Source organism: Tympanuchus pallidicinctus, unplaced genomic scaffold (assembly GCF_026119805.1).
Source record: "Tympanuchus pallidicinctus isolate F22 unplaced genomic scaffold, pur_lepc_1.0 scaffold16, whole genome shotgun sequence".
NCBI classification, from domain to species: Eukaryota; Metazoa; Chordata; class Aves; order Galliformes; family Phasianidae; genus Tympanuchus; species Tympanuchus pallidicinctus.
Genome location: NW_026294679.1, coordinates 24,703,644 through 24,725,934, shown reverse-complemented (window position 1 = coordinate 24,725,934; position 22,291 = coordinate 24,703,644). Strand labels below are relative to the sequence as shown.

Below are 22,291 nucleotides of genomic sequence, written 5' to 3'. Positions count from 1 at the left end.
GATGCAGTTTGAACCTTCTAGAAGAATAGAGGTTAATTTCCCACAGATAGTTCATTTGAACTGCACACCGAATTTCAATAGTGAAAATGTGTTTAGCAAGCAACAAGTATGTAATGAAGAAATAATTTCTGATCCTCTGTGTGTTCATAATGTAACACTAGAACTATTATGTACTAATATTACAAAAAGAAATATCTCAGGCTTGCACTTCTCCCTGGGACAGAAATCTGTAAGCAGAAAAAATTCTACACGTAAGAACACATCAAGCTCTGCACATCTGAAGTCATTTGGAGGCAGACTGGAAGCAATAATTTATTGGGGGAAGTGGGGCCATGTCTTAAGGACTAGTACAGAGGAAGGGTCACAGTTATTATCTGACAAGCATCAAACAGTCAGTGGAAAATAAACACTCTGGAGCAATGATGAAATCAATGTTAAATGGTCAAGTGATGGTTTCACAGAGTCGCTGAAATATTAGTGAAGAAAAGCAATCAAGAGAAGCCAATGACTTGCTGGATGGTTATTGAGTTTGAGACATCTAAACCACAGCTTGCTCTTCACATTGCAGTCAAAAAGAACTTTTCATGTTGAAAACTCCCCCCCATCTCCTCCAGAAGAGCTCTGACAGATAATACATAGACAGCTACGAAGAACTTACTCTACTGCCATCAGTGCTGTAATAAATTAGAAATGCCAACTTCCAACTCAATACTGCACTCTCCCAAGAAAAAAAAATTACTGAATTACCACACCATTCTATAAAAGCCTGTTTCAGTCACTAATTAAATAGTTACTAATTATTATTTGTTAAAAAAGAATTAAACACTTCTCACTAGCAAAATCAGATTTGAGAAAATGAGGATTGTATTCTTCAATGGCACAGGCTGATCTATAAAGCATTCAAAAAGCTATCCTTTGCACTGAAGTGCTTTTTAAGGCTTCACTTTCAATTGTTAGTTCAGGTAACACAACCACAGATTTGGTTTGCTCCTCTTTATGTGAGCTTACCATCATTTAAACATTCACATCACAAAAACATTCACTGTTCTTGTGACTATTTCTGTCATCACATTATCTACTATCAGTACTATTATTACTATTAGTAGTGTATTACAATGCTGAATGGGAAAAACAAAACGGATGAAACATGGTGGTTATATACTTCTATGTATGCTACATATAAACTGCAACATCACATCCCAAAAATAAAATTATATGCCAGCAGTGCAGAAACACATTGGTACAGTTCTTGTACACTGCCCTGGTGTTTTACTTCCATATAAATTTGTATACTCCCCACATAGGGTTTAGAAGTCTATTTCTCACTAAGCCAAGATCTCTGTGTCACAGAATTCTACAGACTATTTGCTTTATGTTCCTGTTTCAGGATGGAAAAATCCATTGCTGTGCAAGCAGTGCAGTTAACACAATTTCTGCCCAAATTTTATGCTAATAAATTAGTCTAGGATGGCACATCATTCCTAACATTTATTTGAGGATTGCATTGATTATACATGAATACAACAAAAAAAACTTCTTTAACGTGAGGGTAACAGAGCACTGGAACAGGCTGCCCAAAGAGGCTGCGAAGTCTCCTCCTCTGGAAATATTCAAAACCTGCCTGGATTGCCAACTTATGCAACCTACTGAAGGGAACCTGCTTCAGCAAGGGATAGAGCTTGGCAATCTCCAGAGGTCCCTTCAAGCCTCTACAATTCTGTGATGCAGAGAAATTGGTCACTTAACAATAACAAATTTTCCAGCAGTATTAACTCAAGTGCATAACAAACAACTACTTCTATTCTCTCTGTATAAACTTCTGTCAAAAATCAGCAAATAACATGACTTCGTATTCGCGGAAGGCTGAAACTACATAAAGAGCAAATGTAATTCAAAAGAAAAAGCCCACATTTTAATAATTACCCTAATCACTACTGAACTTAGAAAAGCCAAAATATACATTAAAAAACATTCCTGAATACCAATGATTAAGGGAGAGATCTGCTCAGAATATATTTGTTTTCTATATTTGCTTAAGCCAGACCTGAAAGTCTGTCCCAGCAACTTTTACTCCAAATTCAATCCAACTTGTGGCTTTGGAAGTGTACTATTCCACAAGACACTGATCAAAGGCAAAACGTCAACGAAGGTTCAGGGAGATGACTGATACTAAGGTCAGGTCTCTCTCTCTACATATATAACAGCTCCTGTAGCAGAGTCCCAAAACAGCGCTTAGTTCCTATTGCTGGTTGTATTTTTTTTATTTTTATTTCCATTGAAAGCTACTTAGTTGTTGCAAATAGCTCTTCTCAAAACTTCCACTTTTATTTTAGGATTCTTTCAAATGACAAGATATGGCAGCAGGGAACCTGCCAGCCTTCCCTGCTGGAAATCCACCACCAGTTGTTTTGGGACAGCAGCTCCTTTTCTCCTTCTCCCAGATGGCTAACATTAGCAAAGGGCTCATTTCTGGAAACTCCCAACAGTAGAACCAGCAGAAGCATCCTTCATCTTCACAGTCTGCCACCATCATAACAGACATCTGCAGTCAGGCCTTTGTGGATACATCTGCTGTTCTGCTCCTACTCATTTTTATTCATTTATTTTTTCCACCTTCCCAGTCTCCTTTTCCTAACTCTTCTGCCTTTTCTATCCAAATCCTTCTATCTTCCACAAGCACAAGCAGAAAATAAATAAAAGACAATTGACATCAGCAGGGCTGAAATAAAGTATACATTTCAACAGAACTTATCTTTAAAAGCTGTTTTTTGGAGGGTACTCTAAATACACATCCTCCCGTAACTGAGTGACAAACGTCATTGGTCAGTTTTTCCTGCACACTAAGCTGTCAGGGCTGAGGAAGAAGTGGAATACTAAGGGAAACAAAGTAATTTCTAGAGTTGGAAATTTAAGGTAGTATATGAGCACATATCATAGAAAACACTTTATTTATGATTTACAAAATCTGTCTCTAGGTAATGTAAAATTAAGAAATAAGATGCAAACTACAAAATCCAGATGTTTAGATTGTTTTCACATGAGCATCTCATTCACAGTATATAACCACATCTGCTTTTACAGCCACTAAAAATAAAAACATTTTCATGACTTGAAGCTAGCTCTTTTTCGAGCATACAAGAGACACCCTAAGTTGGATTAAAGCAAACCTACACAATTTTGGAACCCATATATCAAACTTACAAAGTTTAAGACAGTTAGTTCTCCAAGGACTAGAACTCCAGTATAAAACTTGTTCCATGGGAGTCATTCAAGGGAAAACAAAACAAAGAACTACTTCAAAGCTGACATAAAAATAAAAATGTAGAATGAAACTCATTTGTAGTCTTACTCCATTCAGTTATAGCAAGGGTCAATTTGGCCCCTGACTGGTAGGAAATACTATCGTGGATCATAATTAAATAAAAAGACTTATTTAATTAAAGGAGCCAAATTAACTAGCAAGCAATAGTCTGTAAGATTTCAAACAACTTTCTATCAACAGTAAAGAAATTCATATTTCTTAAATGCATATTGGTTTAAGATCTCAAAGCAAATTTAGTTTGTCAAATTAGTGTAAGACACAAACACGAATAAGCTATTGTAATGCCAATATTACCTTATTCAAGCAGATTAACTCTTGCTAATTATTAAATTACACATCTGGCCTGCTGCATATTTTTAGCTTGTAATAAGTTCTAATTAGCTATTTGAAAGTGTTCAGGGTGATAGCTGAATATTCGCTGTGCATAAGGATCACTGTCTGTTGCCACTTTTTGTCCTGTATAATGGTGGTAGCTCTCTGGACGAAAGTGTTCACAGTGAAGGTTAATCCATTCCCTTTCAGTACTATATCTCTCAGCTTCAGCAAGTATTCGTGTTAGAGCCATGATGTAACTCAAAGCCATCTGAAGGGTTTCATATTTGGAGAGCTTCTTATCCTGACCCCACTGTGGGACCACCTTCCTCAAACGATCAAAGGCTGTGTTCAGCCCTTGCATCCGTCTTCTCTCCCTGGCATTGGCAGCCAATCTTCTCTTGGCAGCACTCTCCATTCTTTCTGTGCTGCACTTCACAACGCAGCTTGCTCCACTTCTGCACTGGATGTCCGATTCTACTCCTGAATCCAAATGACTGGATTTACAGGTTTTCATATTTATTGCAGCTGCAGCTTCACACACATACAGAAAAAAAATTACACTTTAAAACAGAAGCGTCTAAATAGTTGTAGAGAAAGTACTCCTATAAGTAGCCTGTGTACCTCTTGAATCTTTTTCCAGATATTGTCGATGAGATATTTATCTTAGTATAAAAAATAAAAAAATAAAAAACTCTTCTGGCTCTTCTGGCTCTTCTGGAAGTGTCTGAAAATTGCTTATTGTTTAATGAAAGAATAAAGAGTTCTCAATGCCTTATGCTTTCATTCTTCTCATTTCTGTAAACTCAATGACATAGATAAAAAAACAACAAAATCTCCATCCTCAAAACACGAGTTAGTGAAGAAAAAGGTCCTTTTAAGCCAGAAAGGATATTAATGGATTAAAAAGACATCCACTCCAATGGCCGTTTCACTTGGAAGGAGTTCTGATGCAGTTTAGGAGGATGTTTTGATAAGAAGAACTGTTGCAATCTGAAGATGTAACTTCTAACAGAAATCTCTCCCTTCTTGACTGCCGCCGGTAAGCAATGATCGTGTCTTACAGACTCGAAGAGGCTTTATAGAAATTGCTGAAGCTAAACAGGTGGTAGCAGGTGGGCGGGCGGCACTCTGCTTCCATCCCAGTACCTTCCCAGCCTGGGAACCACAGGGGGAAGAAAAAAAAAAAAAAAAAAACAACAGTAAAACCCGAACATTACAGCCTTCATCTGTTGAGAAGTCTTCCAAAGCCATTCTGTCCAGCCCTAACAACTTGCCATCTGGAGCCGTGTCTGGCTGGCCCCACAAGACTCTGGGCAGTTAAGCAAAAGATCCTTTCAATTGATAATCTGTTGCAACTCAGGGAAGAAAAAAAACTCTCACTGTGCATTGTAGCATTTGCACTTCAAAATATCTGAAAATTCTGGTAGATAGTATTAGGAGTAAAAAAAATTGCTCCAACAAAACAGAGAAGAATTAGCTTGGTGTTGTGTGACAGAGAATAGTACTGTGCTTTACTGTACAAGACTAAAGCAAACAAACTCAAATTATCGGGAATCTTGTAGGACTCAAATACAGACCAGTGAGAAGAGAACAGTATCTCGAGAAAAACTGAGATTATATATTTGCATGTCAGCAACATCATGAAAATAATTCAGAACAAGTTTAAACAGTTAAAATGTAGCTATGGAATTATCGAATAATTTTTAAAGTATTTGGAGAGGTTGAGATACAGACACACCAGTACAGTCTGAAAACTGTTCTTTTTAACACCCTCTGCGTAACGTATATATGCATATTTATGTGAATGTAAACACAGAATGTGCCCTCTTAGGAATATCCCCAAATAAGTAACAAGAATAAAAGAAAGTGTGGAAAAGATGAATCTGCTTTCTGGCTGTAAGAGCTTGTTTGCGCTACTAGCTCTAGTGACAGTTAAGTCACCATTCAGGCACACAGAATATAATCTTGGTTTTACAGTACTTGTACTATTAAAACCATTATCCACATACATTACAAGGAAAAAATCATATGAACATGTTATCTTATACACAAAAGGTTAAAAAAAACTGCCACACAATGATTTATTATCTGTATTGATTTTAGACTTAATTAAACTGTTACCAGCATTCATAAATTACTAAGTTTTTTTCATTAGAGACTGAATACTGTATATTTATTTAGAACTATGACTCAATCGTTTTCATTATGACTCTAAAACTTGAAGTAGTTGTAAACAGCTGATTAATCTCTAGCAGAAGCAATGACAATGAAATGAGGTTGAATAATCCAAAAACAATAGGATGCAATTGAACACTAATGGACTCGAGCACGACAGATGTTGAACGTAGGCTGTTACGCCCAGTTGGTCTGCTCTTAATATTCTGAATCCTAATGGTCTTGAACAGAGATGATGGTTGGGGTAGGGAGTCTCCATTATTCCATTATCAAAATGTACGATGCATCTTCAATATTTAAAGAAGTACAACTTCATCACATTTCATTATAATATTCAACATTCCTATTTGTGTGCGCTGACCTGTTCTCCTGAATATATAAAAAAAAAAAGCACTACTGCACATTAATGTGTTCCTTTCTGAATGACAATTTCTGAATACTTGCGAGTGTGAGAGAGATGAAAACAGCACATTTCCAAAAACAGCATAACCATATGTCTTTCACAGAAGGATCAGCAATTAGACCTCGTGAGATACTTCTTTTTCTGAAGACATTTCATGGGCAGCAATAAGAAGAAAAAACAACCCACACCTTTAATCTTTATGCCATTGTCACAGCATATTGTAGCACCGCAACTTCATATGCTCAAATAATTTTAGTTGAATCCTTTGTCACTTAAAATGAATCTCAAAGGACTTTCAATGTGTAAGAAAACAATAAAATTAAAGCATTCGGTAAGTTAATAAATATTGTGCATTCTCATGGACATTTACTGCTCAGTTCAAATTATTAATCACTCTTACTATAAAAATAGTGCTGCTAACTTAATGTCTTAAGTATGAAAAGCATTTCTAACTTCATGTTCTGCGAGTATGAATTACAAAGATTTCAAATATAAAAAAATCACAATTCAGAAAAACCTTCTACTTTACTCCACTAATGAATAGCAAGACAGCAAATGACAGTACCATCAATTTTCCTCCTTTCTAATTGATTCTCCATGATTACCATTCTCTGAGTAACACAGTGATATCATCTCAAGAGAGGAGCTGAGTTTTATCTCTCTTCAAGAACAACTAACTTCACTTTGTGCGAATTACTACAAAATCACAGAATCAGGGCACAAGTCCATCTGGCTGATGAATCTTAGGGCTTACAGGTAAGGTAAGGTTAAAAATTGTTCCTTGGAAGGTCAAAATGGTTGCTTTTCATGCCTTTTTTTTTTTTTTTTTTTTTTTTCTTTTTTAGTTTCTGCTTTAGATAGAGAAAATATATATTATTTGAGCATACACTGTTTTTGTTTGATGATATGCATAAGAAAAAATATTTATGCTCATCTAAAAAGGCTATATTTTTCCACAGAAAAATGAGTATCAGTGTCTTATCCACACAATTTAATTATTTGTTTTATTATTTTAATTATTATTATTTTATAGTCCATTAGCCATATGAAAATACACCATCTCAAGCTAGAAAACAAACTGCTTTACTGCTCAGATAATAGGAAGGGTATCAGTGACATTTTCCCAAGTCTCCCTCACCTGGCCTGATTTTCTCATTTTTCTAGTTTGCCCTGAGTACAGCTCATGTAATTCTACTCTCTCCTCCCTTTATTTTTACTTATTGCTCAGAGATACTCTTCGAAATTATTCATCCAACCGTTCTCAGAATATTCATGGTAGCAATTTTCAGAAAACTGATCCCATATTCAGACATGATATACTGCTGTTGTGCTAAAAACAAATCTAGATGCCAGCTCCTATTAGTTTCATCTTTATTGTATATCAGTGATTTCCCAAAAGTTTCCCTTCTGCTCTTGTCTTTTGTGTCAGAATATAATTTCAAGCCAGAAGAAACACTGAAATGTTCTGTGCCTATTCACTCACACTTTAATCTTTGAATCTCTTTAGCAGGTACACACTCAGTGCCACTCCATAGCCCCAGCAGCATTATTCCTGACTTACATTTTAATTCTAAAATGGTGGTTTTGGTCAAAATATTGTGTTTTACTCAGAGAAGAAATAATTTTAAAAAATAAGACTGATGGTTAAGCATGCTTTTTTCATTCATAAAACAAATTTTATTAACTTTAAGTCACCAATGATATTAGCAAAACAAGCAATACTTCTAATCCACTGCAAAATAAATTAGGTTTGTGATTTACAACTAGATACAGAAATACATTAAAAATTTTCTGCTAAATACCCAAGATAATAACTCAGATGATCCTCACAGGAACCTTTAAGAGGAGCATGATATTTCCACATGCATTACTATGGAAAACACAATCTAATTACTGTTCTAGGGTACTAATTTTAAAGGGAAGTGAGAGCAACACTCTGGATTAAAACTATTTCCAGAATACCACCTCTCCTCCAGTCACACTAAAAGTAACAGAAGTAAGCAATATGTCAAAACAAAAACCTTACCTTTTCCTTCTAGCCGGATAACAGTATTTCACCTCTGCTAGGACCCTTCTAAAAGCCACATCAGGACTTCTTACCCCACAGGAGCTTCAAAGGTAGTTTATACTGAGAAAGCCAAAAGACCAGAGTGCACTGGTCTTGCTTCATTAATAGCAAGTGAGTACCTACCATGAGTACCTACCACTTTTAACGGTGCAGTCTTTCACAGCATTTGTTCTCAAGACAGACTAACAGTCCATGGTGAAGGGAATAATGTACTTTCCTACCCTGGTTATTTACAGTTTCCCCTATCACTCCAATAGAAATACTTCCCTATAGGTCTATCAGCAAAGAAAAAAAAAAAGAAAAAAAAAAAAAAAAACTCTCAAGTGAATGCTGGTGTCCTCAAGAGAAATTTAGATGCTTATTCTTATTGGGAAGTTTAATAGCAATCTAGAGCAGTAAAATGAGTTTGCAATAATTTTATCTAGAGGTTCCCAGTGCCATACTGCACACTTCTCAGCATGTTCTTACAACAGTTCATTTTATTCTAACTGCTCTCTGAGGTGATCACTTCCCTCAACAGTTCAACAAGAAAATCTCCCAGCCACATTTAAAGGTCATTGGCCATACTACCCCTCCACTATAGCTTCTTGTCAATTTATCTGTTTCTCTTTGCCATTCATCCTTTTCAATGCCACACTTTCTAAGTAGCTTTCCTTCAGGTGAGATGTGAGACTTAAAAAACCCAGCGTTCCCAGGGATCCTATAGAGCAGCCTTTCAACGTAGCTTTGTTTTAAAGCATCCTTCTACAACAGGAGGACTAAAACAGACTACAAATAGTTAAACATCAAAAAAGAGAGAGAGCTTGTTCTACCAAGGTATGACAGTAACATGTTTTGCACCTTTAACTATCAAAAATGTTACTCCCTTATATTAGGTATAGATGATGATTACTATTATATACATACATATATATATATGTATGTATATATATTATATACATACAGATACACACATAGCAGATACACAGGCATATTTAAAAAAAGACAGCTCAAGAAAAGAAGAAGTTACCACTGAGGATGATGTTGTTACCTTTTGCGCTGCTAAAGAAGGACTTAAAAAAAAAACACCTTTAACAAAATTTCACAGATTCTGTAGACATGGTGGGAACTAAGGCCCAACAATTTATGAACCAGCATATGAGAACTAGGATTTATTTGACCATTTTCAGAAATTTATAAATGTAAATCTAATGAGATCTCTGACACTGATGCAGTACCAGTGTTACAAAACAAAACACCTTAAGCTTGTTACAAAGAATGGGTGAACAAAAATTCAACAGAAAAATCAGCTTACTGAGTTTTTCTATAATCAAAAGATGCGGTCAGACAAATGTAATGCAGTTTACGACAACTGATCTTAGGACATCTGATCTTAGCAGAGGATGTGATTTGGTACTATTACATCTTACATGCTAAAACTTCAGGCTTTCACTGAAACAGGTCATCCTACTCCTTTCCTATTCCTAGGGGCTTACTTTGTCTCAAACACTGGCAGTGTAAACCATCACACAGTCATAAGGCAAGTCAGTTCCCCAGTCTGACCGAAACACTACTCCCTTACACTGTAGTAGCGTTCTCTACATTGACCATTTGCTGAACTGATTTAGGCAGTAAGTCACATGGCCATTTGTTTCAGTGTGCAGGAAGTGGCAGCACCATGTGGCTACAGGAAAGTAGGGATGGAGCAGAAAGTGTAGGCATTACCAGGATATGCCCTACTACAGCTACATGACACTAGGTTTAATGTATATCACAGTCTGAGACATTACGATTGATCATGTGTGTCCTTTTATCCCTCTAATGTAAATCATAGAAGTCAATAATCACTATCAGGGAAAGCTGCTATTTGTTAGTCAACCTTTTCAAAACAATTCAGCCTCAGGCAGATATCCAGAGACAAAATTTCTGACTGATTTAGCAAAATTATAAAGAGTAGAAAAAAGGACTCTTTTAAAAAGCGTGCAAGGATGATCAAGTATTTACTACTGGTAATCAGAGGTATGGAATGGATTTTGCAGGAGGAACAACTAAGTTAGAATGGACTCTTCAGGCTGGAAAAGAGCCAGCAAAGCGGGGATTTGAGAGATGCTGGCAAAACATAAGAAACAATGAAATAAGAAACAAAGTGCATCAAATGAGGTTAATTAGAATGAGGTTCGAAGCAAAAACAAGGTAGGTCTTCACACAGTTAGTAGGAGATATGTGAATTTCTCTGCTAAGTATCTGTGGATACTAATAGTTAACATAAATTAGATGATGGACTAAATAAATTAGAGCCAACTCAGTGAACCAGACAGAGCAGAATACAGTCAGGCTGAAGAGCTGAACAGATCTAACAGCTTGTGACTGTGGAAAATAGGAGGTCTTATCATTCCTTCCTCTCTACCCATTCCTCCTTTTTTTCTTTTAAGGCTATACTCCCCTTCTGCACATTCTGATGCTTATATGACTGGACAGTCACATTAATCTCTCAAGACCAGCAGAAATATTTTTTTAAGGGTTGGTTTTCTGCTAGGTTAATAAGTTGAATCAGCTGCCCATGCAGTCAGTTAAGTAGGTCTTGGTGGGTTGGTGGGACCACCTGGTAGATAATGGTAGAAGAATAGGAAAGATCTTCCCTTGATGGCTCTAGTAAAGCTACTAAACATACACATCTGAATCTCTTGAACAAACAATGCAAATGACTGCTATATGATCCTGTAATTCCTACGCTATTTTCTATCTGAACAATAAGAGACACACTGTTATTGCAGAAAATCACTGCTAATTTTTTCAAGGTCTTAGTTGTACTATTTTTTTTCTACTAAAAATAATAATGCCAAGATCATTAACAGGCTAATCCCTAAACCAGATCTTTGATTTGGAATTCAGAACAAAAACCATAAGAAATCCCAAATTTAAAAACTGAACAGGCAATAATGCTGAGAAACAGCTTGGAATTTCATTCTGAAATGAAATTATTTCCCTCGAGGTATCTATATATTTTTTTCTTTTTTCAGTATATTATATTTACGATATTCCTCATAACAGTACCTAAAATGGTAAGTGCTGTAATTTCCAATTCAAATATGACTGTAAGCAACCAATTTGTTAATAATTGTAACAATGGATTTTACTTGGATTTTGTTGCAAGCACTGAGTTCCAGCCTTCACAAGTCCATGGACAACAATGCTACCTGTATGTAGCAGACAACCTGGTGGCAGGTTCTTAGCAGTTGTCGGGCATTAGAGCTCTCCTAAGCTAGTTACTGAAGATTAATTATTGACATGTGAAAAGACAACTTGTTTTTTTCAATTTTCTTATATTTTTATTTTCTCTTAACACGTGGGGATTATCTTGCTGGCAAACAAGAAAAAGAAAAGAAAGACAGTGGAGAAAAATAAAGGTAGGAAGATGAGATAGAGGGAAAGATACAGGCAAGAACAGAAAGTGATAATATTAGGTAAAAAAGATGAAAAGCAAGGTAAGGATTCAAGTGGGCTGAGCAACATGAATTTACAGTGGCTGGGATCTAGAGTCTATAGCATCAGGGGTTTTCTTATTTTTTCCTTTCTGACTTGTAATCTGAAGAAGAGAATGTAATCCACCTTGGAAACAAAACTGCAGTTATAAATCTGGTACCTAACCAATGAGGAAGAAGACTCTCAAAATTCTTTGTCTTCAAAACATAATTAAAGCTGCAATTACTGTTGTTTGCCCAAAACAAAGTAGTGTATAGTTTGTGCTATACAGTCTACTGACTGGAATAAAAATATATGAAGTAACAATAAAAAGGGTGATGACACATGATAGTGTAAGCTTTTTCTGTTTTTATTATTATTGTTTTTCACTTCAGGAGGAACTACTTTATTGTGCAAATAGGCATAAAATTTGTACCAATTGCCCTGCTTCTAATCGATTTCTACTTGGCACAGTTTGCCAGATGCTGTTTGGTCTTAGTGTTGCCTTGACCTCCACCGGTGACACTGGCCCCTTTTTGCTTTGTTGCCCAGCATTTTCCCAGCAGGGAGGTCCACCCCTCTAATAGTTCAGTTGCAACTTTTGCTGAAGGCTTATAGGTTACCCATATGTTGTACTGGAGGGGCCAGCATGACAGGAATTAACTCAGAAGTGGCGTCCAGCATTGTCGCAGGAGCTTGCCCAGGGGAGATTATAAATGCCCCAAAACTAATTAAATATTTTGTCTCCTGCTGGTAAACAAAAGCAAATGAGGGCAAAAATATGAAATGCCTGATTTAACATGTATCTATAAGTAGCTTGACAAGAGCAAGCCTGAAGTCAGTGATGCATGATTTAAAAGCCTGTAATGGGTCAAAGCTGTTAAATAAATGAGACTTTTGTCTATTATTCTTCACTTCGTATACTTGCAAAATGTACTTACAGTTGGTTTTCTGAGTATTTCACAACAGCATTTCTGGAGGAACAGCTACACAGTCCAGGCTTTTAGAAATATTCATAACTTTCAGTTTTGCACTGAAAAGAATTCAAAAAAAATATGACCACTCAAAGACATACATACAAGGGGGAAGTGATTGTGTTTACAGTAATGTTTGCAGACTTAAAGTGTCAAATGCTGCTTCATAAAGATGAGATATAATAATTCTTCTTATTTAATAACATGTTTAAGGACATGTATTTTTTTAATTAGTAGCCAAGTGACTTTTTCAACGAATCAGAATTATTTCAAAAATCAGTTAAACTATTTCAATAATGGTTCAAATATTTTTGATACTTATTATTTAGTAAATTAACAGTCTTAATATATAGGGATATTATTTAAAATACACTACTGCAGACTGAACTTCTTTTACTAATACATCATAATAACAATTATCATCTAAATATTCCATGAATACATTTTAGAATGTTAAGTACTGTCTTTCCAAAAGCGTAGTATTAAGATGTTAATTCTAAACAGAATTCCCACATACTAATTTTATATACATGCTTAGCCATGCGTTTATATAATCCAACTACAGTTAATGAGACTAAACAAATAAGCAAAACTAAAAATAACAGTAAGTTTTGGTCATCATCAATTCATAGCACTGTTAGAGTGAACCAGGCATGGACTTATCTAATGAACAAATAGTATTCACTTTTTCTGGGATGCTAAACTCTTTCTGTTTTCCATAAGCATATCTTTACTTACTTTAAACAATTTTTTTTAAATGATAAGAAAGTTATCTTTATTTGCTGAAAGATGGCAAGAATCACAAACGGGTAAAAGAAAAGGAAAGACAGAAAACAAATTGGTGTACAAGAATATATGTGTATTTTTTATATATACAAGCATATCTGTTTCATTTTTAGTGGTACTTTACCATTGCATTTTGACTTTATAATTAAACTATTATGTAAATTAAGTAATGCGCATTCAATTAAAAAACAAAAGTTTACACTGTTAACTGTAAGGCTTGATGTTGTAATTAATGCTTTCCAACTTAACAAGGAACTTTTGTAGCTCTATTTTTTGTATCCTGCCATAGGCAGATGAGCACACACGCATTCACACATACAACACATCTGCTCTTTTGTCCGAATGGACAGCAGGACGCCACAGAGGTTTTTCCATCAAAAGGAAATGCAGTCCTGAAAGATTAAGATGTTGTAGTCAGGCTCATGGTAACGTGTGATGTTTCAGCTTTTCAGATCTGCCAAGTGTCACATTTCCAAACTCTAACGAATTAGATGTGACGGATATACTTTAAAAGCCAGCACTAAAGACAGTTGTGAGTAGAGGAGCAATGTAACTGGTCAGACATGAGGCCGGATGGACTTAGAATGCACAAAGGACAATGTTTCCCACTAGGTACAAACTGATACAGAAAAAGGATTGAATATTTAGTATCAAAAAGCTTGTTATTTGTTTACTGTTCTCCTGTGGAGCTAGCTGATTTTTTTTCATTCCTTACTATTCTAGAGATACCAAGAATCTCAAATGACAGCATTATATCAAATTTTATCAGCATTTTCTCTTGAATGATCCAAATTCCAAGTTCAGGAAGTTTCCTCAGCCTTAATTAATATCACAGTGGAAATTTCAAATAGAAAAAAAATCTACAATATACGCAGCCACTTCTGCTAAATATGTGTGCTTTGAAATGTACAAATAATTGTGTTCATTCAATTGCATATATCATCACCTACTTGTGGACTTCAATTCCTAACATAAAAAATGCAGTAAGGCAGCCACATTTCTACTGGAGAAGCTGGTCTTCTTCATATGCCATCGAGAATCAAAAAGATATGTATCACTTTGGTTTTCCTTATAGCTCAAGAAATGTTTGAAGATGGTAATAACTACAATTCTGTAATCCAGACTGGCTGACAAACGTGCATTTAATAAAAGTACTGTCAGTTAAAACAATTAGTCTTTCTTTTATAATGCAACACCAGGAAACTGTCCAGGCCAAGTTCTAACACATCAAAATGTCAGGAACACAAGCTTTAGAGCAATGGCTGCTTAATCTAACAGACAAACCAACAAGAAGTTCCAACATGCTCAGGACAAAGTTGGAAAATTATGAACAGAAAACACAAAATATAACTTATCCAGGAAGTGCAAACATTTCCAATACAGTTTATCAAGCAATATAATAGATTCTTCATAAGCTTACATTTTCATACTAAATTTGGATGCCTTTCTGCTATACATAAATCACAACATACCAGCTTCAATACCTAGATTTCCCTGTGAAATGTTACCTTTTGTGAAATGTATCGAGGATACTTAGATAGTGGTCTTCTATCTATGCAGCTATGAAATGCAGAAAAGAGTCAAAATTACCTAAAAATCCAAGACAGCAATCCAACAAATATGAAACTATGAAGAATTCAGGCAAACTGCTCACAGCTCAAGTTCTCCTGCTATCTCTATCTTCTTCTTTAGGGAAAGAACACTCCTTCTTTAAGCCATTAAGTGCAAATAAGTCATTCAGAAAATTTAAAAAACCTGTAAAATTTGAAGTGTTCAGTGAAAAAGAAACAAAGCCAAATTTTGCTGGTATCACTGAAACCCAAAACACACCACTATGTTATTCATTGTCTTCCTCTGAGATTTGCACATGATAGGAACATAGGAGACTGCACGGGGAACACAAGCATGTGTCCTTTTTGTTTTCCAGGAAGGATTTAATGAATTCTACAAAGATAAATGGATGTAAAGATTACATTGGACTCAATAAATTGTACAAGGCTTCTAGGTAAGTGCGCACTGGGTAACACGTGAGAAAGTTTGTCTCAGTTAAGAAAAAATTGGCATAATCAGTCTCAGGCTCTAATAAGGGAAGTAAGATACCTGAAAAGAGAGAAAAAGACAGAATCTAGGACCTCTCTTTTTCTTGTCTGGCAGGGTATGAATTCATACTGTACTATTTTAGTGATCAGTGTTTCACCAGATTTTTTTTTGTTTGTTTGTTTGTTTTTTGTCTATTTCATAATCCTGGGGCACAGAGCAAATTAACACATACTCCCAGTTATCAGAGAAGATTTTAACTTTTAAAGTACGACTCCCAGTAATTCTTCCTGGACCTGTCTGATTTCGCTGTCTTTCGGTCAGTGTTGGTGCTTAGGAGACAACTTATCCTTAAGTTATCCTTAGGAACTTATCCTAAAAAATCCTTTGTTAAGAACTTCTAAAATTGGAAAGAAGTACCAATTAGTCGGTATTCTGACTGGGAATAATGCAAAGGTGTCTTCTAGTACCCTGGGATATGGTGTGCGCTACTTTGGAAAGAATCAATCAGTCAGAGATTGATGAAGGGGTGCTGAGGTCAGGTTTGCAAACACAGAACCATCTGCAGAGTCTCCTGGGTTGGTACCTGCAGCAGAGTAATTTACAGGAGCAGGTGTTTCCTTTTAATCTTTTTTTTTTTTTTTTTTCTGCTGAAATTGTAACTTTATTGAGAAAATGCCTGCAGTTGGTTATTAATAGCAGACTTCATCTATTGATGCAATTAACTGCTAAGGTTTCTGAAAGTTGCAGTTAGCGTGCTACTTAAAAGCACAGATAAGAACGGAGACTGTAACATTAAATGCCTGCATCAATCAAATGTGTTTTCAGAAAGTCACTACACACAAATCTATTAAAGCCCAAAAAGCTGTTTTTAAAACAATGATTTTTGTTCAGAAAGGTGACGTAGAAATTATCATAATTGTCATCTATTTCAGTTTATGGCTATAAACTGAATATATAAAATAATAAATACATTTATGAACAAAGGAATCTTTCTGAAACAGAATAAAAATTCAAGAATGCCAAGTGGAATTTCCCACTTGAATTCAGCTTGGCTGATAGGCACTCAAGTAACACACCTTTGGCTTGGATCCAAACTGCGTAAGCAATAGGCCAGTAGAGAACACCTGCATTCAAATTCATGTTTCTGGATTTCTTGTACCTCACAGTTCGATCCAGCTCTGCTCAGCCTATATTCCCCAAACATCCAAACAGTCAGAGCATCATTAACTTCAGCTAGTAACAGACACAGGGAATATGCCTAAGACTTCTAACTATGCTCACATGGTAGTCTATATACAGAGATATATATTCTTTTCCACCTCACAAACTCAATTTATCCCCTACAAGTTCCTCCTTCTGCTCAGTTACTGAGATGTTTGAAACTGCCTTGTGCCTTATTTGCTTAATGTATTTTATCAATACTATATAGTTTTTAACAGGAGAAAAATAATGTATGGGAAAGTGGTTCTTTGGTTTGAGAGTATCACAAAAAAAAAAAAAATCACATAACACTTGGAAAGTGCATAAAACTTATCCATATATGGCTGAGAACACTGTAACCAGGTGATGTTCTATCTTGCCAACGAGTAAGGGAAAAACAACAATCAAATTTAATTTCTCTCTACAGAAACCAATGAATTTAGAAACATTTAGAATTCAGTTACAGTACTCTGCTTTAGATGCTAAGTCTAAACATCAAAGGCTACAACTGACCTCCAGTCAATTTTTCTCCTACATTCCTACTACTGAGGATGATGATACTTTATGTCCACATTCTTTTGAAGCTTTACAGGTAGAGTTTGCAGCAACTTTTAGGAAATGAAGGAAATAAAGGAAAATGAAGAAGGAATAAGGAAATAAGGAAATTAAAGAAAGGACACTGACTCAGCAATGAAAGAAAATAAAATTCTTTGTTCTGTCCTTTTGTACAAGATTGGTAATGAATTTAAAACAGATCTACCCCTCTGCAAACACAAATTAGTAAAAAGTTCCTGAAGTCAGAATCAAACTGCTTAATTTGGGTATTTCTCAGTTAATAATTGAACTAATTTAATTTTCATTTGATACATCATCGCCCTCAATTTTCTTCTGTTTTCCATTTCTTCTCCTGGGAAGGTTCCCTCTGTTCCTGGCATGTTTCCTCGTCACTCTAATGAGTACTGAGACAAAGAAATCTTTCATTTCCCAGAAATAACCATCTCATCTGTTGCTAATTTCCCTTCCTATTCCTTGTGAACACATGGCTCCTGTCTACAGCCTCTTGTTATGCATACAATTGTGAAATGTTCTATTTCAACTTCAAGCAAAATTTTCCAATTTCAGAAAAAGCTTTTATAGATGCAGTCAATTTTCTCCCCGTTAACACAGAAGAAATGCAAAGGATTTTCATTAATTCTTGAAGAAAACCTGTTAAAAGGCTTATTATATGTAAAACTGGTTTTCTTTTTTCCCTTTTATCCGTACTTTCATTTCTATAGCAGCAGATTAACAGTTTCCATTGTTTGATTGATTATTTTCTTATTCTGCTCCCTTCCTCTAAGTCATGTACATTTTCCCATCTGCTACATGAGCTGGGCTTCTGAAGCACACAACAATGAAGTGAGCAAGTGCGCTGAAATTTTCATGTCTTGACTCCTGGATCCAGCTAGATCTTTATTCAAAACATGGAGAGCCTTGTAATGATCCTATTTCAGAAATTTGTATAGTAAACACTTGAGTTTTACACTGATCATTTAAATCATACTATATAGTCAGTCCAACAAAAATGTTTCTTCAATTAAATTGTATTTAATTAACGTGAAAGACCTAACAACTTGCATAAAAAAGAAGGAAGTCCGCAATGATGGCATCTCCATGAAATTCTTGCAGCCAAATCTTGTAGAGTTACAACAATCTACAAATCGCACTGCTTAAGCTGAGGATGACTTTTCTTCCCAGAAACCCATCTTTAAACCATCTCCTTTCTGCTTTTTCCATGCTAAATTTGGCTACTAGAAATTAATTTAAATTTCAGATTTCCTCTTTCTGATGCAAAACTCACGTAACTTTGAGTCTCAGTACTTATTTCAAGTGCAATGAACATTACATCTAGCACCATGGTAAGCTAGCAACTATCAAGTAGCATCCAGAATCTTGTTCAAAGTTAAGTCAGTTAAGTTTCATTAACAATATATCACTAGCAAAACTACTGGGTAAAAACTTTGAATGAAAATGTGAAACAAGACCACACAAATTCTAACTAATTCTGTTTGAAGTTCACACAATATACTTTTTCCATTAGGAAAGTCAGACAAAATTTGTTCCAACAATTTTGTTTACCGTTGACTGAAAATGTGCAATGTGCTAAAATAAGTCTTAGTGAGTAATTAGGATCACCAGGTCAACTGTACAATATTTCATTACAATAAAGTTGCTACTTAGAAAATCAATGCTCTTTTTCTTGCCACTCTCAGCAGCCTTGCTTGCTTTGCATATGGCTGCATGTTTAATTAGAGATCCTTCTGTAAGTGTCTGCAATTAGCACAATGATGATTAATAAAATAACTCCTTTAAAGCTCAATTTAGGCAGCAGAACTGCACAATAAGGTATAATTAATTCATCATTAATTAATCATGGCTGATTAACTAATCTGTTGATTAAAAACACATTACGGCATAGTATCCCACCTGAGCTCTGGTGATTTTTCTATCCAGAACTGAAAGAGACTAAGTAGTAGTAAACCATTAAAAAAAATGCATCAAGCAGCAAGTTTATTCATTTAGTCAGGAAATTTAGATAGCAGAGATATATAAAATTTTCCAGCCTTTGTTCATTATTAGCACCCCCTGGGAAAATAAAAAAAAAAAAAAGAAAGAAAGAAAAAAAGTACTATTTGTTAAATGTCAACAGATGAACAATAATTGCTGTTTTAGATCATTTATATTCTTAAAGAGGTGGGTTGTTGTTTTTTTTGAAAGCATCTCAGACAATGGACTAGACTCACACTTTTATAAACCAGACTAAAGGAGCAAATGCAGCAAAACAAGCTTGCAGGAGGGCTCAAGGAGGTTTAAGGCACTAAATGGAAAGTGGTGATTTGCTTTATGAGAAGACAAGATCAAGGTGACTGCAAAACATGCCACTGCGACACTGCTGTTGAGCTGTCTCCATTGCAGTGCCTTGCCTACAATGACTCCACGTTTATAAATTGTATATCAGGTCCCTGAACTTCAGCAAGCCTTAATACAGGAAGACATGCATTTCAATGTGTTGATTTGCTTGCCACCTAGTTCTCAAGCTTTGTGGCATTTAAATCACATACTCAGTAAGTTCTGTGCAGTCACAATAACAAGGAACTTATATTTTAAATAAATCCTAGGATTTTCACTCTGTTATTTGCCCCCAGATACTTGGGCTTCAGTGAGTTAAAAGTGTTGAAATTCAAAATATCTGTAACTACAATAATTTGTCACAACTAAGTTCTTCAGCATTTATAAAGGATTGTATATAAGATTCAGCTGTTCCCACACTGTGACAATGCCTTTGAATTCACAGCACATTATTTTCAGGCACTGGAATGGGCTGCCCAGGGAGGTGGTGGAGTCACCAACCCTGGAGGTGTTCAAGGAACGTTTGGATTTTGTGTTGAGGGAAAGGGTTTAGTGAGCACTACTGGTGGTAGGTGGATGGTTGGCCTGCATGATCTTGAAGGTCTTTTCCAACCTTGGTGATTCTGTGATTATTTTCAGCAACGCCCAGCTACAGGACAAGGGGCAATGGGCACAAACTGGAACGCGGGAAGCTCCATCTGAACACAACAAAGATCTTCCTTACTATGAGGATGACAGAGCACTGGAACAGGCTGCCCAGAGAGGTTGTGGAGTCTCCTTCTGTGGAGATAATCAAAACCCACATGGATGCTTTCCTGTGCAACACACTGTAGGGAACCTGCTTCAGCAGGGGATTGGACTCTATTAAGGAATTAATTCAAAGTTTAGGAAAAAGGTGATCTGAAAGGGAAAACAGAACTTCAGCTGGAGTAACTCAGTTACTTCAGGTATTCCTAATAAACCCAGAAAAAGATAAGAACAGTAAAGGAAAAAGTGACATCTGAATCAGCATGCTCACTGAAGAATATTAGAGAACAAACTTTTAATTTATGAGTAAATCCTCAGTCCTTCAAAAGTAAGTGACATTACAGTAACCAATAACATTTTCTTTTTTTCCATTTTTTAACAGTCTTCAGGGTATCACTATGCCAATCTCTTAAATTTATTATAAATGTGAAGTGTTGAATAAGCAGAACTGTAAGTCACAGCAATTACATTTACCCATGAAAAGGACTGTTCATAAAAAAAAGCTCTATTTCCAAACCTTTTGTATTTTCTTCATGTTTTAATTCAAGTAAATTAATGAACAGAAGAATCATTTCAATATGTGGCAGAGAAAGGAAGCTGACTATAGTCAGTTTGATTGTTTTGTCACATAAAGAAGTTTATAAATCAATCCAGAAGGTCAAGTGACTTTTAATGTGGAAACTGGGGAAAAAAAAAGGAAAAAAGAAAAAAAGAATTATTTAAGAGCAGAAAAATAAGAGGGATGTCCTTGGACAATTTCTGAGATCAGTTTACAGATGAAATCCTGACATGAAAGTGAAGGAAATGATACCAGGGATCTTCAAGATTAAAAGTGAACGTTTTCAAGCAATTTTTAAAAATGGACAATAAGTAATCAAAGATTTTAGAGGACAGTGGTAGCGCTCTGCCTAAAACTAAGATACAATCAACACAATATGAGTAATATAAAGGTGTGATACATGATACTGTTAGTGTCAGTTTCTTCATAAAGTCAAGTTTCCTTTCAATACAATAGCAAATTGCCCTGCAATTTCAACTCTTCCATTATCATGAAGTGAAATCTTCAACTCTCCTCCACGTCGAGAACATTGAAAAGCTGAATGGAAACAAGAATAACATGAATCCAGAGTTAAAACTTTAGTATTACAAATCAATTTTTATAAAATGCATGAAAATTCAGGCTAACACGGTCTCTGTATCTCAGACTAGAATTCGACATAAGAGTCTGAACAAAGTGGTATGTAATAGCAAGTAATGAAGGATGCTGGTTTACTCTGTTGTAATGAACTGAGTCTTCTTTGCACATCTAAAAATGTCCTAATGTACCCACTCATGAGATAGACCATTTCCCTAGACAAGAAGGAAGAATATTATTATCTGCTTAAGAAGAAAGAATCACTTCACAGGTAGTGAACTAGAACTAGACACTAGCTTCTAAGAACACATTTGGTTAATGAGTAAGTAAAACTGAAGTAACCAGCAGAAAAAGTCTGCAAAGAAATACAGATGCTGCTTCAGCTGTCACAAACTGAGACAAAAGTCTTACACAGACAGGAACAAATTTATAACTTCACATAATCCTGAATATATCATTTAATACACTTGGATAAAGTTTAATGATAAAAGCTTTCCACTGATAAATAATCATAAATCTAATTTTTTTAAGGAAAATGTTTTTAGTCATACTCAGTTGAGAAGATAATGCTTGGCATGCTGACTCTGCAGTCTTGTTTCAGTCAGTCCAATGTTAGTTGCAGAACTACTTGGTCAGAGAGCGGCCTGGTTAGGATGGCATCTAGCAAAGGTTAGAGTTTCATAATGTTTTGCTTTTGTAAAAGGCTGCAAATGGATGACAATTCACTGATGTTTAGTCTCTCTACCTAATGAAATTCCAGCTGCAAGAGTTGTTCAAAGCTAAAGGGAACATGATA

At 35.6% G+C, this 22,291-nt stretch overlaps 2 protein-coding genes across 4 annotated transcripts in view; both read right to left on the bottom strand.

Annotated features, from left to right (window-relative positions):
• Window positions 1-22,291, bottom strand: part of PBLD (phenazine biosynthesis like protein domain containing) — a 73,882-nt gene that overhangs the window by 37,710 nt on the left and 13,881 nt on the right. For 2 of the 3 annotated variants that reach the window (XM_052678053.1, XM_052678054.1), the window contains one exon: window positions 19,258-21,456. In XM_052678053.1, coding sequence (XP_052534013.1) covers window positions 21,344-21,456 — 113 coding nt within the window. In that variant the 3' untranslated portion in view covers window positions 19,258-21,343. Of the gene's footprint in view, window positions 1-12,665; window positions 12,758-19,257; window positions 21,457-22,291 lie in introns of those variants that run through there. The other variant, XR_008205298.1, reaches the window with a different exon arrangement.
• On the bottom strand, window positions 3,696-4,151 carry ATOH7 (atonal bHLH transcription factor 7). Its single transcript, XM_052677455.1, has one exon. It carries the CDS (start codon window positions 4,149-4,151, stop codon window positions 3,696-3,698), a length of 456 nt encoding a protein of 151 aa, XP_052533415.1.

What these genes read in the sequence shown, in the direction of transcription:
- ATOH7 (XM_052677455.1), bottom strand. Translation starts at nt 4,151, where the DNA reads ATGAAAACCTGTAAATCCAGTCATTTGGATTCAGGAGTAGAATCGGAC.